This window comes from Ascaphus truei, chromosome 4 (assembly GCF_040206685.1).
Source record: "Ascaphus truei isolate aAscTru1 chromosome 4, aAscTru1.hap1, whole genome shotgun sequence".
Lineage (NCBI taxonomy): Eukaryota > Metazoa > Chordata > Amphibia > Anura > Ascaphidae > Ascaphus > Ascaphus truei.
The window spans coordinates 239,227,268-239,246,062 of record NC_134486.1 but is presented as its reverse complement, the minus strand read 5'-3'; the positions used below and the strand labels follow the sequence as shown (position 1 = coordinate 239,246,062).

Here is an 18,795-nt window from a genome sequence, read left to right as displayed (position 1 = left end):
CTGTTGCCAGAATCACTCTACTATTTCCGAAATCTGTCCCAGCATCTCCCCTGCTGAAATCCCTCTCCTGGCTTCCTATCAAATTCCGTATCACACACAATTGTCCTCCTCACTTTTAAAGCTTTACACTCTTCTGCTCCTCCCTACATCACAGCCCAAATTTCTCACTATGCACCATCCGACTCTAGTGTTCTGCTCAAGGATGTCTTCTCCCCACCCCCTTTGTATCTAAAGCCCTGTCCCGCCTTAAACCTTTCTCACTGACTGCCCCACACCTCTGGAATGTCCTTCCCCATAAATGTCCAACTAGCACCTCCTCCATCCACATTTAAGACACACCTCAAAACACACCTGCTTAAGGAAGCATATGAGTAGCTCTATGGCTGATAATTAACACCTCATACATTAAACTTGGACCCTTGCAGACGCACTTACCAGAACGCCCTCTTACTGTCTCTGTACGTGCTTCCTACCAACAAATTAGATTGTAAGCTCTTCGGAGCAGAGACTCCTCCTCCTAAATGTTACTTTTATGTCTGAAGCACTTCTTCCCATTATCTGTTATTTATATTATTTATTATTTATATGATTGCCACGTGTATTACTGCTGTGAAGCGCTATGTACACTAATGGCGCTATAAAAATAAAGACATACATACATGTATAAACAATGATGTTAAAAGTCTACATTATTGTGTGCCATGGTAATGCAAATATCAATCACATCACACAGTGATGAGACTGGGAGAGGAATGAAAAAGGGCAATACGTATACAGTATGTACAATATAACCTATATAATTTACTGACACAAAAAACACAAACAGTGCCCCTGCACAGTTTGGTTAGGTGTTTCCACAAACTACTGTATTCAAAATATCCCCAAACAAATTGTAAATTTATTTCATTTGATTTGTGTGCCTGTCAATTTGTATTGGAAAATCTGTTTCCCCTTCCTCAGTCTAATCCACTCAAATACATTTCTTACGTATGTAGCCAGGTCACCCTTTGCCCCCTGCGACCCCCTCGGGAGCCTCCGTGGGCACAAGCAATGCTGGGTACTGCCGGAGGCCAGCGGCAGACCCGACGGCCATCCCAAGGGTGGGGGCCGTTGCAGGGAGCGGTGCGCTGTCTCCGCGAGCGGGCCGGTTGCCGGGGACGCGATCGGGCCGTTGCTAAGGCCGCGGTCACGTCTCTAAGGTCCCGGCGGCCGGCGAGGAGAGCGCCGCCATTGCGCTTCAAGTCGCGCATGCGCAGTGATCGCGCGAGGGCAGGAGAGCCCCAGATAGGTCGCGCATGCGCAGATAGGGGTAGGGAGCTAAGGCAGCTCTTAGGAGGTCGCGCGAGAGTAGGGAAGCATAGGGAGAGCTTGAGGCGGCCATTAGGAGTTAGTGTAGGCAGAGGGGAGGAACGCACGCGGTCCCAATGTTATTGTAGGGGCCTCGGGACTACAATTCCCATGAGGCATAGCGAGGCAGGCACCAGGTGCTTGATAGGAGCCAATAGAGATGTAGGACTGCCCTGGAGGAAAAGATATACATTTCCCGGGCTTTGCATGAGTCAAGTCAGTCAGGAAGAAGCAGAGCAAGGAGGCAGACAAGGGAAGGAGGTAGGGTGCAGGAGAGAGGGACTCCCCTGTATTAGGCCAGCACCCCCTTGGTCAGAGATAGCTCAGCTCCCCAGTAAGGTGAGTGTTGCCAGGGGCAGCCCTCAGGTTAGGGACCCTGCCACTTACATTAGTGGGAGCTGAGAGAAGGAAGTCTGCAGTTATAGAGTTGGAGTCAGGGAGCTGTTAGGGAAGTAGGGTGTAGGGAGCGAGTGCAGCTTCTGCCCCATATAGGTACCTACACTCCAGGTAGACCCCAACTCCCCACTAGTTGGGTGGGTAACTGTTCAGAAGGTGATAGAGAGTTGGAGCTAGGGAGCTGTGAGGGAAGAAGGGTGCGGGGAGTGAGAGCAGCTCCTGCACCCCATAGGTACCCACACCCCAGGTAGGCCCCAACCCCCCGCTAGCGTAGTGGGTTAAGTACTGAGGGAGGCCCAAGATAGGGACGCTGCCCTTAGTGTTGTTAGAGTGCTGCATTGTCAGGGTCACAGCGAGCAGTGCTGTGAGGTCTGATAGGCAGGCACCTTGTTGCGCAGCACGTTGGCTGCAGCCTCCAGTGAGTTACAGCTTGCTGCGGTAGGCGCTGGGACTAGTCAGAGAGTAGTGGGTCTGGAGAAGGGCTATAGCTGTTCTAGTCACCTTGAGGTAGCGCTAGGGGTAGGATGCCTGAAGGGATAGCCTGTTAACGAGGTCAGGAATTCTGGAGAGGATCTGCACTAGGCTAGCCAACAGTAGGTAGACGCCCAAGTACTGCATGGAAGAGTACTCTAGTCCATTCCAGATCACTAACCGAAGGGACTTGGGTAGTTGGGGGAGTGGGACAGGTCATTACCCCTGCAGGCCCTAGGAGTTCCCCAAGCCACTACAGGTTGCTGTACTACAGGGACAGGCCCTAGGTTAGGGTTCCTGTCACGTTAGTACCATTTATATAGATAGGGACACAGCGGCTGCTGCTGTTCCTGTGGAAGCGGTTGGACCCACGTTGGGGTCCACAGAGACGATTCCAGAGTGGGACCGCCCTAGTGGTCCGCACGTGTAAGGAGTTCGGTTGGAGGATCAGACGGACTCATCACACGTCTGACCCTTTGAGAAGTTTGTTGCTGACCCGAGCACCGGAGTGCTCGGCAGGTATTATACCATCATATGTGCACCAACAGGCCTAGAGGTTCTTAGTGACTGCGCAGTCACCCATTGACTATCTCTGTAGGAGTACGGGACATTGGGTGGGGTTCTTGGGACACTGGGTGGGATCACCTAGTGTTTGGGAATCGTCCTGCGAGACGTCACTGTTAGTGTCTCACCGTGAGAGAGACACAGGTTATCATTATTATTCGTTAGTAAAGTCCTTAGTTATATAATCACTGTGTGTGTGGTTTCTGATTGGGTTCCTATGTAGGGTCATTCTACACTTCCATAGAATCCTACACAGGTGGAGGCGCTGAAAGAAGATTCGTTCCAGAGGATTCACCCCAGGCTCTCATTAGCGGAGGCTCAGACCTCCTGTGAGCCTGCAGGTATACGCACCACACCGGTAACACCGCATGTTCTACTCACCCACACTATATATGAGATTGGGTGGGGTGGAATACCCGTTACATTTGGAGGCGCTGCTGAGATACACCTGGGGTGCCCTGTCCATTTTTTCTAAATTGTCCCGTCCCTATTTTTGTCACCATGTTTGTGAAGTCCGGAGACGAGGTCCTGGCCTGGGCTTTGAGGCAATACCTAGACCCTGGACAGGTAGTGGCGGTAGGAGGCATTCCCGTAACTATACCCAAAATGAAGGTTCGGGAGTATATGTGTAAAATTCCTGAGTGGCCATGGACATGTGTCTTAGATGAGGAGCAAGATCCCACGTCCACATGGAAGACCATTCTTTTTGTAGTAACCCACACTGAGAATATATGCCTGGCAAAGGCACCGTCCGCACTGTTCATGCCCGGGGGCCCCTCAGAAGGGTACCCCCTAGTCTACGCAGACCAAGCAGGATGGCGTTTCCCGCCAAATCAGGAGAGCGCACGTGCTGCTGACTGCCAACCTGCACAGCAAGATGTTGCAACAATCTGTCCGGGATTGGCGCGAAAATCAGAGCCCCTCCCCAGTGATGTGAGTGACTCAGAGCAGAGCCAGAACTACTCACTTGTAGAAAGTGCCCTTCCTACAGATTCCACCAGGGGGAGCAAACACTGTAATCTGCAACCATACGTTGACGCCGTGCTAGACTGTTTGATTTCTGAAGAGGTGTATTCCGATGTTGCGGACCCTGCTGTGGGCCCGTGTGCCCTTCGATGGTCAGTCAGACCTACTGCAGGGGTACCATCGGTCCTAGGCTTGGGACCAGTACCTACAGACAACAAGGGTGAGTCGACTGCCTCAGGGGTGTTGGGGGTGAGCCTCCAGGTGACCGTGGAGCACGATGGCTCCTTAAGTCTGGTCGCCCGGGCGAAGGGCTCCCCTCTGCATCGCGTCCTGGCGGAGGTGTCCTCATTAGAAGATAGCTGTCCAGTGGTGCGAGTGGACCAGTGCCCACTGCCTATCGTGCCAGAAGAAGAGAAACCCATCGCAAGCCAGCCGAGTGGTAAGGAACCCCCTTGCCCCCCCCAGGCTCCGATGGAGGTGGCCGTGAAGAAGGCCAGAGTTGCGGCTTCTGAGCGGAGTGTGAGCCCGTGTGCTCCGACACAAGTGGTCCCAGGACTGGGATCCAACACTCCCGAAGTTCGAGTCAGTGAGTGGACTGTCCCAGAAGAGTTGGGGACAGGTTCCGATACCACCAAGGTGGGAACTGACAGCGTCCCCGAGGACCTGTTGGACACCGTGAATCACCGCAGTGGTAAGGTATCTACCCTTTACCCCCTGCCAGGTGAAACAGAGACTTTGCTGAAAGAGAAGCGGCACATCCGCCAAGTAGTGGACCGTGGGAAAGGTCTTGGCCGCCTGGCCTGCTGTTTCCAAGGCGTGGATGACCAGGTAAAGACCGGGTTGAAAGACACTGTGCTATTCCTTCCACCAGGGGGAGGAAGTAGTACTGAACCAGTGACTGTCACCCCAGAGTGTGCTCTTCAAGAGAATTTTCTGGGAGAGGCTCACGGACGCAAAAGTGAGGTACCCCCACCTGATCAGTTAGGGGCACCCCACAAATGGTCTCAGCTAGCCTCGGGAATTATGGGGTGTGATGTGACATGTGTTGGTGAGGTTAAAGCCGATCTGTTAAGTGTACGGGGTATGCCATGCCATTTGTCAGTGTGTGAAATTGTGCCCTGTTATGTCGTTCTCCAAGCGAGGGCGTTGGGTGTTTCACCAAGGGGAGAGTGTAGCCAGGTCACCCTTTGCCCCCTGCGACCCCCTCGGGAGCCTCCGTGGGCACAAGCAATGCTGGGTACTGCCGGAGGCCAGCGGCAGACCCGACGGCCATCCCAAGGGTGGGGGCCGTTGCAGGGAGCGGTGCGCTGTCTCCGCGAGCGGGCCGGTTGCCGGGGACGCGATCGGGCCGTTGCTAAGGCCGCGGTCGCGTCTCTAAGGTCCCGGCGGCCGGCGAGGAGAGCGCCGCCATTGCGCTTCAAGTCGCGCATGCGCAGTGATCGCGCGAGGGCAGGAGAGCCCCAGATAGGTCGCGCATGCGCAGATAGGGGTAGGGAGCTAAGGCAGCTCTTAGGAGGTCGCGCGAAAGTAGGGAAGCATAGGGAGAGCTTGAGGCGGCCATTAGGAGTTAGTGTAGGCAGAGGGGAGGAACGCACGCGGTCCCAATGTTATTGTAGGGGCCTCGGGACTACAATTCCCATGAGGCATAGCGAGGCAGGCACCAGGTGCTTGATAGGAGCCAATAGAGATGTAGGACTGCCCTGGAGGAAAAGATATACATTTCCCGGGCTTTGCATGAGTCAAGTCAGTCAGGAAGAAGCAGAGCAAGGAGGCAGACAAGGGAAGGAGGTAGGGTGCAGGAGAGAGGGACTCCCCTGTATTAGGCCAGCACCCCCTTGGTCAGAGATAGCTCAGCTCCCCAGTAAGGTGAGTGTTGCCAGGGGCAGCCCTCAGGTTAGGGACCCTGCCACTTACATTAGTGGGAGCTGAGAGAAGGAAGTCTGCAGTTATAGAGTTGGAGTCAGGGAGCTGTTAGGGAAGTAGGGTGTAGGGAGCGAGTGCAGCTTCTGCCCCATATAGGTACCTACACTCCAGGTAGACCCCAACTCCCCACTAGTTGGGTGGGTAACTGTTCAGAAGGTGATAGAGAGTTGGAGCTAGGGAGCTGTGAGGGAAGAAGGGTGCGGGGAGTGAGAGCAGCTCCTGCACCCCATAGGTACCCACACCCCAGGTAGGCCCCAACCCCCCGCTAGCGTAGTGGGTTAAGTACTGAGGGAGGCCCAAGATAGGGACGCTGCCCTTAGTGTTGTTAGAGTGCTGCATTGTCAGGGTCACAGCGAGCAGTGCTGTGAGGTCTGATAGGCAGGCACCTTGTTGCGCAGCACGTTGGCTGCAGCCTCCAGTGAGTTACAGCTTGCTGCGGTAGGCGCTGGGACTAGTCAGAGAGTAGTGGGTCTGGAGAAGGGCTATAGCTGTTCTAGTCACCTTGCGGTAGCGCTAGGGGTAGGATGCCTGAAGGGATAGCCTGTTAACGAGGTCAGGAATTCTGGAGAGGATCTGCACTAGGCTAGCCAACAGTAGGTAGACGCCCAAGTACTGCATGGAAGAGTACTCTAGTCCATTCCAGATCACTAACCGAAGGGACTTGGGTAGTTGGGGGAGTGGGACAGGTCATTACCCCTGCAGGCCCTAGGAGTTCCCCAAGCCACTACAGGTTGCTGTACTACAGGGACAGGCCCTAGGTTAGGGTTCCTGTCACGTTAGTACCATTTATATAGATAGGGACACAGCGGCTGCTGCTGTTCCTGTGGAAGCGGTTGGACCCACGTTGGGGTCCACAGAGACGATTCCAGAGTGGGACCGCCCTAGTGGTCCGCACGTGTAAGGAGTTCGGTTGGAGGATCAGACGGACTCATCACACGTCTGACCCTTTGAGAAGTTTGTTGCTGACCCGAGCACCGGAGTGCTCGGCAGGTATTATACCATCATATGTGCACCAACAGGCCTAGAGGTTCTTAGTGACTGCGCAGTCACCCATTGACTATCTCTGTAGGAGTACGGGACATTGGGTGGGGTTCTTGGGACACTGGGTGGGATCACCTAGTGTTTGGGAATCGTCCTGCGAGACGTCACTGTTAGTGTCTCACCGTGAGAGAGACACAGGTTATCATTATTATTCGTTAGTAAAGTCCTTAGTTATATAATCACTGTGTGTGTGGTTTCTGATTGGGTTCCTATGTAGGGTCATTCTACACTTCCATAGAATCCTACACAGGTGGAGGCGCTGAAAGAAGATTCGTTCCAGAGGATTCACCCCAGGCTCTCATTAGCGGAGGCTCAGACCTCCTGTGAGCCTGCAGGTATACGCACCACACCGGTAACACCGCATGTTCTACTCACCCACACTATATATGAGATTGGGTGGGGTGGAATACCCGTTACACGTATATGCCCACATACTGCACAAAGATACATATACGGACACAGACATTTGCACTCAGTGGTTGAAGCACACAACTGATACCACTACCACTACATTTTCATTAAGAGACCTGCAAACTCACTTTTTTATTGAAGACAAATGGACCTGTTTCCTGTTGGTATTGCAATATCCTGTTATTCTTTCATTTCATGCGCCTTTGAAAATAGTGCCTTGTGTACCTTTTCAATCGGAACGTACTAAGAATAATATTCCCAAGCCCCTTTTCAACATGCTTTGAAACAACCTTCATCATTGCTCACAAAGATTTAAGCCGCATTCAAATGGATGAAATAGAAATCTTCCTGGGCACAGACAAGGCAGCACCTCAGCATATTGGGTAGCAGAATTATTCTGATGTATGGTAAAGCACAAAATACTGCTACAGTACTCTTTAGGATACTAATTACAAGCACACACATTTAGTTCCTATTACAACCTTGGGAGGGCCAATACCACCATCTATCAAGCAACAGGGGGGATTTGTTAAGCTCAAGGCCTGAGAGGAGGACCGCCCGTAGCATGTGCAGACGGACTGTGACTGCAGATCACTGCATTATTTGACATTTAATTGTTAGGCATGTTTCATGTGGTTAACTTTATGGAAAAGTTTTCTTGTGTTTGCATGAATATTACATGTACTGTACTTGTTTTGTTCAAACAGCCCCTTTATAATTAAGAAAATATGAAGCGTGGAAATATGTTAATTAAATCATCTAGTTCTTTCAAGAGGAGTTTGGATCTAAATATTTAGCCTGCAGATCAGCAAAAAGTGCTGTGGTTATCTTTACAATCGTATAACTTTGTAAGTAGTGAGCATGCTTTAGGCTTTGGTCCCACTGCGTCCGGCGGCGTGAGCGGTCGCGTGCGCATTACTCACCAGCAGGGGTATCCTCGCGAGCCGGTCCCAGTCCCCCCTCCCTGCATGGCTCACTACGCGCTGTGACGGTCAGCCGCCAGGGGATGCACAAGAATTGCTCAAAAGGTAGGGAGGGGGGGGAAGTGTGTGTGTGTGTATGTACGTGTATATGTGTGTGTATGTGTTGTTTGTGGGGGGGGGGGGGACGGACTGACGGGGGGGGGGGGAAGTGAGGGGACAGCACGGAGAGCCCTCTGCTCAAACCACGCCCCCTCCCCTGCACCCTACAGACCGCATATAGCGGTCAAGTGCCTCTCCACGTGCCGCCTGTCTGCAGTGCGGGCGCGTGGTCTGAGGCAGCGGGGCCTTAGCCTTCATCAGTGTAGTAAATGCTACAAGGTATTAGCAAATATCAGGACAATACATATTTCACAAAAAAAATGAAAGCAAGAGCAATACCATTAAAGCCAATTTCCTCCTTTGTATTAAGAATGTACAGTATGTAACAAAAGTAAATGTTCTGTATAGATTGGTAAGAATGGCTTGGAAGGATGTTACTTACAAGATACTATCATGAAGAGAGTGATTATAAAGAGGCAATACGATTTAAGATCAAAGTGAGCCAATGACAGCGACATGTTTATTACGGTACTAAAATATGTAATCTGTTTGAGTATTTTTTGCGCCTCTATCCAATATATTTCAATCCTAATTTAATATATACTGGTGCTATCATCTATAAGAGAACCGTTAGTTCCTACTGTTTTTCATTTGCTCTCTGTTTGTAAAGTAATTATGATAAATCTGGATAAATGTGTAGGATAGCAAGTTTGTGATGAGCAAAAAATGCACTAAACTTGTAAAAAGTGAAACATAATCAGATCACAGAATACAGAAAGTAAGAGGTTCACTTTACAGAGATATGGTTTGTACATTCTTGGAAGCGCGGGGCCTCTGCAACCGCCGCGACCCCCCCCCACCCAGAAAATCTTGCACCCCCCGGTTTGCGCACTCCTGTTCTAATTTGATCCCTGTATTTTTTTTTTTATAACAGCGAACGGTAAAGAGGGAGATGAATGAACACGAACATGCATTTATTAATATAGAAAACACAACATATACTGTACACCCAAGCCCATTCACAGACACACCTCAGAAATCCTGGGGTTAGGAGGAGACAGGATACATATACAGGTACTATACAGTGCACACTTACTGTGTCATTAAGTTATGTAGCGACAGAAACTTGCCAAAGCAAGTAAAAATACCCCTTATGAACTAGCACTCATATAATTAGGGTTAATGAGAAATTGAAAACTTAACCTTTAATGGTTGTATATCTAAAATAAAACGAAACAAAACATAACATATATGACACACCGAACGATGAATATCTAGTCACATAATTAGTGACATAATTTAAGTTAAATTAAGTTATGGAAATATGAATAGCAGTAACATATAATTACTGCACCGACACACTTTATTCGAGCAAATACCCGGTATGTACCTGGCAGATACCTGGAATGCGCCACTCCTAACCTCTGACAAGCCCCGTTGCATTTGCCTTCCCAGCCTGGGTTCATGCCTGGCTGATGGGCGGCTGATCTGTTAAATGATAATGATTAGGATTTAATAGGCTGCAATGCTTCGCGTGTCTACCAGATGGCATAAATTCATGAATTGTAATGCAGTTTATATATATATACTGTGCAGTATTGCAGCCAGCGGGAATAAAATGCTTCAATCCCTGCTTGGAAAATAACTCAATGCACTCGGGCAGAAAACAGTCACAAACCTCAATACACCCGGGTATACCCGAATTCGTGGGACTAGCCGAGCTCGAATAAAGTGTGTCGCCAGTGTAGCACAGGGGGGGGGGGGCAATTTTGATTCGTCAAAAAAAAAAAAGTTTCAATACAGTCACAAGCAGGGCCGATGACAGCTCTCCCGGGGACCTGGACTCCGGTCCTTACCTGGGGCTGGGATGTTCAGCAGGCAGGGTGTGTGCTCCCCTGCCTTCCCTTTGCTACAAAATGTGCTGGTCCTGAAATCTGCTGCAGTTACAGGTTAACAACGTTACTAGAGTAATGGTTCATAACTCCAGTCCTCAAGGACCACTAGCAATCCAGGTTTTAAGGATATTCTCACGTTTGCACAGGTGGCTCAATCATTTTGACCGAACTACCTGTGCTCAAGCGGGGATATCCTTCCAACCTGGTCTGTTGGGTCACTGAGGACCGAAGTTGGGAACCACTGAACTAAAGAGACTTTTGATGGCGAGATCTACTATAGCTGCATTGCAAATGTGAACTCACCAGTGCGATGAGTGTACTTCCATCATTGCTGTACTTAGAATTATATTTTATATTAATAAGGAAATGCAATTAAAGCTATTTTACATATATTTCAAGTGAATTTGAAGGCGAGACCTGTGAGGTTTCAAAAACTCTGTCCAGTAACAGTTGGTCGATAAAGAACTTGCATGTTGATCGATTAAAAGGTATCACCACCTGCAATTAATCATTTTTCTGGCGTGATTTTTTTTTCCCTACTATTTTGGTTTGTTTTTATCATATAAAGGTCTATTTACGGAGATACAATTAGAATTTTTGAGTGTGTTGAAATTTTAGTGCTGAAAAGACCTCATAAAATGTCATTTGTATGTATGAAGGCTTTACACACGTCGCATAATTCGTCGTTTGCAATCAATTTTGACAGATCCTTCATGTTTAAAACCTGATTGCTACAATTGAAATTAAGTCAGAAATATGTGTATTTTTTTTACTTCTAACGAGTATTAATAAATATAAATTGAGTGTAATATAATTGATAGCCATACTGTGAAAATAATACATTTTGTCAACCTATATAATGAAACATTCATGCTTTTAATACATTTTTGGTTTGATAAATAGCAAATTAATTCAGCACTAAAACTATTAACAGACTTTTCAAGGTCTACACCAAGTAAAAAATAAATAAAATGGTGTGTGCCTTTCTGGTCTCCGGTGGGAATTTAAATCACATATTAAAAACTAGCATCCTTCACATTCAGCACTAATTGAGATGTAGGTGCAGCAAGCAGTAATATTTAATGTAATAAAGCAATATAATTTCCTCCCTAAGGTAAGATAACAGGAGATTTAAATGCATATGTGTATTATTATAACACTTCTCAACTTTCAAACCCTGTACAAGCTGCAGTTGTACACATACGTTATTGGTTGTGTAGTGCAGCGGTGCGCAAACTGGGAGGGCACAAGATTATTCAGGGGGGGGGCGGGCGGTTGCAGGGGCCCCGCGCGTTTTCCCCAAGGCATTTAAATTAATGCCGGGGGATCGCATGAGGCCTCTGCAACTTCACTTACCTTCTCTTCGGCGAAGCGTCGCCATGGCAACGCGGCGTCAAATGACGCCACGGGGTTATGTGATGTCACATTGGCGTTGCAACGTGACGTCATGTGACCCCGCGGCGTCATTTGACACCGGAAGCCGAAGAGAAGGTAAGAGAGGGGGGCGCAAGCAGGGAGGGAAGCAGGAGGGGGGGGGGGGCGAGTAGAAAAGATTGCGCACTGCTGGTGTAGTGAATAGAACAGGATCAACGGAGAGCTTGTGCCATGAGTACAGCAGAACAAAGTGCTATACTAAAGTGGAGATATGTATCAACATGATGCAATTTGCTCCATTACGCTGAGCGAAGGTTTTAATTTGTGTCACTTAGTAGTAGTGACAAATGTATAGAAGTTTTTTTATTTGAGTTTCTTATATCTGCAGTTGACTACTTATGCAAATAAGTTAACACGACAACAGACATGATTTAAACGAGAAAGGAAAGGTGCAACATTTTAATGTTGAGTAGCACTTCCCCTAACTTCTCCATAAACCCCAACTTAAATCGTCCAGTGGCACAAGCATACTGTAGCAAACCAAAGGGATGCATTGGGATCTTGTTATTATTCGGTGACAATTTATTTATTTATCAAATGTTTTACCAAGAAGTAATACATTGAGAGTTACCTCTTGTTTTCAAGTATGTCCTGGGCACAGAGTTAAGATGGCAAATGCATGGTTACAAATGCATAGTTACATTAAGTGAACAGAGTTATTATAGATTATATACAAGACATTGCATGCACAGTTAAAGATAATATATATTATAGGCGTATGTAATAGTTACAGACCAGATTAAAATGAGAAACAGCCTTAGTTTTGAAAGAACTTAGACTGGTGGTGGCTGAGAGAGTCTCTGGTAGATTGTTCCAGTTTTGAGGTGCATGGTAAGAGGAGGAGCGGCCGGATACTTTGCTGAACCTTGGGACCATGAACAGTCTTTTGGAGTCAGATCTCAGATGATAAGTGCTGCAAGTGGTAGGGGTGAGGAGCTTGTTCAGATAGGTGGGTAGCTTGCCCAGAAAGTATTTGAAGGCAAGACAGGAAAGATGAACTTTGCGCATAGACTCAAGTGATAACCAATCTAGTTCTTTGAGCATTTCGCAGTGATGTGTGTTGTAGTTGTAATTGGAGGCCAAAGCGGCATACTGAGTTGTAGAGGGTATCAAGTTTGCCAAGGTGGGTTTGGGGTGGTGTGTCAAATACAATGTCCTCATGGTCTATAATTGGCATTAGCATCTGCTGTGCAATGTGCTTTCTGACCAGCAGACTTAGGGAGGATTTGATCCTATATAGCAGGGGGGCGCAAACTTTTTTCCCTGCGCCCCCCTGCCGGCTGTCCCCTAACTCCCGCGCCCCCCTCCCAACCCCAACTTACCCGCGCTCCGGCGTAATGACGTCACGTTGCCATAGCAACGTGACGTCACATGACCTCGCAGCGTCATTTTGACGCCGCGTTGCCATGGCGACACAGGGAGGAAGCCGCCGGAGCCACGGTAAGTTAGGTTTACAGAGGCCCTGCAGCTCCCCCGGCACTTAATTTAAGTGCCTTCGGGAAGCGCGCGGGGCCTCTGTAAACCCCGCACCCCCCGTCGGCAGTGTCGCGCCCCCCCTGGGGGTCGCGCCCCACAGTTTGCGCACCGCTGCTATATAGTACACCTAGTTTGGCATAGGTCTTGGATATCAGGGTATCAACGTGCAGCCCAAATGTTAAATGGGAGTCAAACCATATGCCCAAATATTTGAAACTACAGATACAGCGGCCGTTATTCAAACAAATCACAGAGCCATTTTCGTGTGCGCTGCTGTACTCCACGCGGCATTAACGTGGCCAATCGCCCCAGGCACACGTGTTTATCGAGGTTGCTTTGTTTGAATTTCATGGATTGTGTGCAATTAAATGCAATGAAATTAATGAATTGTAATGAGTACAGTACTGTGCTACTGTGTCAATTTCAGGTGTTTAAAAACCAGGACTCTAAAATGCTATTTTCTCCACTCGCATATAAAGGCGGTACGGTTGGAAGAAATCCTGCGCCATGACATGGGTATTCCGAGGTATACAACGCGTGAAGTGTTCGAATAACGACTGCTGCATCTGTAGTAACAGGGGCTAGGATAGTATTACAATGGCATGCACGTGTGAAAATGGGCAATACCGCACACAAATGCATGTCGCCAAAATCATTCAACCATTCTCTCATGCCCAAACCATGTGAAAACAGAATTTTAAGACTCAATTTGGTTTTGGTTATGCTATCTGCAAAGTTTGTGTGCAAGTAAGTCATAAAATTAGCTTAAATATTCTATATACACGTACTCAACTGTAAGGAAATAATGACTATGTCCCAAGTACTTTATTAGTCATGTAAGGTTATTCTAATTTTCTATATTTTAACAGTATTGCCTTATTAAAACTTTATACTTACCTATTTTGTTATAGGTCCTGTATTTATTTTGTAGTCACGCTTTTTTTTCCCTTTTATTGTACAGCGCGCTACTTTAAAAAAAAAAACTTATTTTGTTTCTTCAGTCGTCTATTATGACTATGACAGTTTAACTTGAATTTTCTGCCTGTCTGAGAACGAGAGCGCACCGTCACATTGATTGATGCCTGGTGGGACCTTGAAATACATAGAAGACTACCCTCAACCTTACACATCTCCAAGGACTACGGAGAATGTGTCTGAAGGACTGTAAGTGCGCATAGTTAGCCAAACCCATTTGGGCTTCCGTGATAGTAGGTGCCATTTTGGGCAACATCTTAACTGCACTATCACCCAGTGTGGGGGTGTATATATGGAGGATCTTTCATTCATTTTATTTACCCTAATGAAGGCCTATCTACGATGAAATGTTGGTTTCCTATGAATATGTAATAACGTTCAAGACTTTGCTTTATAATCCTGGGAATACCTGGAGATTCTTATGTTTAAGTGATAGAGACATTACTATAATGGACTCTTTCGCTGCTCTTCTGCAAATTTGCATGGAAAGTGAGAAAATCTATTCAAATACAAAAAAAAAATGTGAAGGAAGGGCTGCAAATTAGGTGTCTTCACCCAATTTGTCTGCATAGAAAATTCTTAAGAAATAGGCTCCAATCACACCTGTGTGTGTAGCCTCAACCTAATGTCAGAATCCCCATTTGCCATTTCCTGCACAATCTGTAAAACAATTGCAGTAATTCTACTATTTCATGTGTGCAAGAAAGCAAACTGAAGAACAGTGATTTTACTACTGTTACAGAAAATATGAAATGTAATTATTATGCATGGGGTCAGGGAAACTTATATCATGCACTGTATCTAATAGCAATAGAATTTAGCATTAACACACTCTGTTGCTATATGCCAGGGGTGGCCAAACTCGGTTCTCAAGAGCCACCAACATGTCAGGTTTTTAGGATATCCCTTCTTCAGCACAGGTGGCTCAATCAGTGGCTCAGTCATTTTGGTGTCTGTTACATCTGACCGCAATGCGCCTCCCGCAGCTTGCACGACTCTAATGGGACAATGTGTTTTCTAAAGCAATATATAAACTAGCTGTACCCGGTGTAACATACACAGATCTAGCAGATCTCAAAGGTTATTGATTAAACATTCCTCTTTGTTTTCACCCCTCCCTGTAATGCCTTGCTGTCTAATGTCCCCTCTACCCCACCTTACTCTCTCTTCCATCATGCCCTGCTCCTCTTTGCACTCTCTCCTCCCCTCTCTTTACACTCCCTGCCTTACTTTGTCTGCTCCTCTGTGCACACTGTACTCCCTACTCTTCCCCTCCTGTCTGTTCCTCTCCTTGCTGTGTCTCTATTTCCTCCTCCTGCTCACGTTGCTGTCTCCCTTCCTCTCTATTTGTACTCCCTCCTGCCCCATGTGCACACTGTTCTCCATTCCCTCCTTATCGTCATCCCTTGGTCTCCTCCCCTCCTTGCGGTCTTTCTGTCTCCTCCCCTCCTTGCTGTCTTTCTGTCTCCTCCCCTCTTTGCTGTCTTTCTGTCTCCTCCCCTCCTTGCTGTCTTTCTGTCTCCTCCCCTCTTTGCTGTCTTTCTGTCTCCTCCCCTCCTTGCGGTCTTTCTGTCTCCTCCCCTCCTTGCTGTCTTTCTGTCTCCTCCCCTCTTTGCTGTCTTTCTGTCTCCTCCCCTCCTTGATGAGGAATTGTGGTTGCTGCAAATATCTTTAGCTATTATATATACATTATATATATATATATTTATATATAGATATTTGAGAATGTTTGTCTGTGGCAAATCAGCCACTGGGTGTTGTACCTGGTAGTCTACAGTATATATCTGGCATGTGACATCATAACGTGTTGCAGACATCCTTAGCCTTTTAAACAGAGATATAGAGAATCAGTGCAGAAAGCTCAAAAAGTTAATAACATGTGGTTATATCTCCTGAAGAGAGCAGTAAATGTAAAAACAGCAGTAATCCTGCTATCATTTTTTTTTTTTAAATTTTATTAAAGTTATGGGACTGAAGCAGGGGGTCTCCGTACCTGAACTGTGTTAGTTCCAGCTCCAGGAAACCCCTGCTTCCCGGGATACTTACCTCCAGAGGGTGTGCCAGTAGGAGCTGTGGCTGGGCTTGGTGAGGCTATCGACATGGCGGCTTTAAATGTCCGGCTTCACTCGGTCCAATAGGAAGCCACGACATCATCCCTTGCGGCTTCCTATTGAACCACATGACCGGGACATTTAAGTCTACGGAGCTGATTCCGGCACCCATTACGGAGGTAAGTGTCTCGGGAAGCCTGAGGGTCCCCAGAGCTGAAATTAAAGCAGTTCAGCTCCGGAGTCCGCCTGATTCCCACCGAGGGGAAACACATTTTTGAAGAGCATCTGCTCCTTAAACATAAGCAAATGCAAAAACAAAATGTAATTAGCCCAGATTGTTGCTTTAAAATAGTGCTACAGTTCTTCATTTCAAAAGGTTAGCAGATAGAGGAATGAACCTCAATGTTCGGCGCTACTAGCCTAATAGACACGCGTGCATCACGCAGAGGCAACGAAAATAACCATATCCATACCGGAGTCCAGAACTTTAAACACCAAGAAAGCTGTAGCTGTAATGAGTAATGCCCCTAAGGCAATCACATAGAACAGGGATAGGCCGACCACGGCGATCATGAGGTCCCCCGACGGGAACCAGCAGACCCCCGAAATGCCGGACAAATCCCCTAGTAATGAGCAATGTAGCAGCAAACAGTTCAATGAATGGGGTACTCACAAATTCATTCTCAGGTGAGTTGAAGACATCCGGTATACAGCAGCGTGCATCCACAGGTAAGCAAGCAGGATAGAAGAAAAAAACGGAGAGCACAGCAAACAGGTGGGGAACTGGAGGCCAATGAAAAAATAACAAAAAACTTTATTGCAACATAACCTAATTAAAAAGAGAAACCTCTAACGCGTTTCTCGCCAGGGGCGCTTTATTATTAAGCGCCCCTGGCGAGAAACGCGTTAGAGGTTTCTCTTTTTAATTAGGTTATGTTGCAATAAAGTTTTTTGTTATTTTTTCATTGGCCTCCAGTTCCCCACCTTTTTGCTGTGCTCTCCGTTTTTTACTTTTTTTTCTTCTATCCTTCATTTCAAAAGGGCACTGTAACGGACAATACTCTTTTTGATAAATATCTTTTGTTCCATCTACTGTATGCTTTACAAACAGAAAAAGACAGACCCTATTTCCCTTATGTCTTCCAAAAAGAATGAAGGTGTACGCTTGGTATTGTGCAATCACAGTTCAATCATTGTCTGGAAATCATGGCTGAGACACGACAACCACAAGTGAACACATCGCAGCCTGCACTACCCCTGCAAGTGCCCATACATGTTGACTCCCATTTAGCAATATCACAGTTTTCATGTCCATTTTCAGTGATGTCTAAATATTCATTTGATAAACTTTTTATTTGTGATCAACCGAAGAACACAACTAAAGTCACTTGAAGTCAATTGAAAAAACAACAACAAATCACAATCCACCGCCTGGTGCACGAGTACAAATCCCACTTGAAATATCATCTATAAGCCCCCCAGCCTCCCTGATATATTTGAGGATTTACTGCAGCAACATAGTCTGCATGAAGCAAACCATTAGTGTAGGAATGCTTGGTGAACATTGTTTTTTTGCCTCAAAGTGTTTATTCATACATTTAAAAGACAAATGGAATAGGACAGGGTGTCTGTAGGCAGCCTAAGTATGGGAAATGAGAGGGACACCGAGGAATTTATCATGACAGTGTGTGATTTATGACAAATAAAAACACAGATGAGGCAGCAGCAGCAGGTACAGACAGTCCAATGTATCATCTTTTCCATGTGAGATATGAGCAGTGAGAGATAATTCATACAGAATGTGGAGGTGAGGCATTACTCAGGAATGTAAATGGGTGGCTCCTGACCATTCCAGGTGTTTGTGATGGGAGGGAGGACAAGTTAATTATCATACCTCTTCGCCCATTGGGATTTCCTTGACTGTGCGGAGGAGAATGTGTCTTCCTTCAAATACAATCACGCAGTTGGGGTCACAACTGTGGTTCAGCAAAGACATGCTACAATGGGGAAAAAAAACATTGATGAAGATATACCTCAGTGCCAAGTCACCTTATAGGAACTCACATAGGTTTAGATAGTCACAAAACCGCCAACCCCTTCAGAGCCAAAGGGTCCTGCAATGCATTTAAATTCAGAGGATTGGAATGGTTAAATAGCCATCTGTCAAAGCAACACTGTCTATTAATCAGCTGCTAAATTATATACCATGTCAAAACAAGCAACAAGGGATAGTTGTAGTCGTTAATATTAAGTGACAAGGGGTGATTTGTTTAAAAAATAATACTTTCCCCTACAGATCTACACTTTTTACATTTTTTTACTCGATTAGGATTTTATATTAAGCACTTTATTTAGCATTGTACACGCATGGGTTATGGCTCATAGTACATACATCTATTAGCCAAGTAATCCTGAAAAAAATAGGCTGTTATTTTTATTGGACCGAGCTAATACTACTTCCACATTTTTACCTGAAAAACCGTGCAGCTTGGCCTCCAAAATCTTATGTACATTAGCACTTACAGTATGCATCAAAACAGACACACAAAAAAAAATAACTAATGAATTCATGAAAGATGGAACAATTGATCAAGGTTTATTAAAGTTTTCATAATTGAAGATACATTTCTATAATTGATCAGCCCTTTGTCAAAAGATTTTTTTTTTTTTTTTTTAAATCCTACAACTATTTTCCCATAGTAGAAGATGATATTGTGTTAGCACATAGCATGGACAGCAAAAAAAGGCACTTGAAAAGAACAAAAGTAAGGAAGAAGTGATACCTTTAACAGCTAACTGATGTTTAAAAAGAGTGCAACCTTC

General features: G+C 46.5%; 1 protein-coding gene across 3 annotated transcripts in view; it reads right to left on the bottom strand.

Annotated features, from left to right (window-relative positions):
- SMYD3 (SET and MYND domain containing 3) overlaps positions 1 to 18,795 on the bottom strand; it is a 1,022,776-nt gene that overhangs the window by 243,178 nt on the left and 760,803 nt on the right. For all 3 annotated transcript variants that reach the window (XM_075597074.1, XM_075597076.1, XM_075597077.1), the window contains one exon: positions 17,867 to 17,969. In XM_075597074.1, the coding sequence (XP_075453189.1) occupies positions 17,867 to 17,969 (103 nt within the window). The remainder of the gene's footprint in view (positions 1 to 17,866; positions 17,970 to 18,795) is intronic.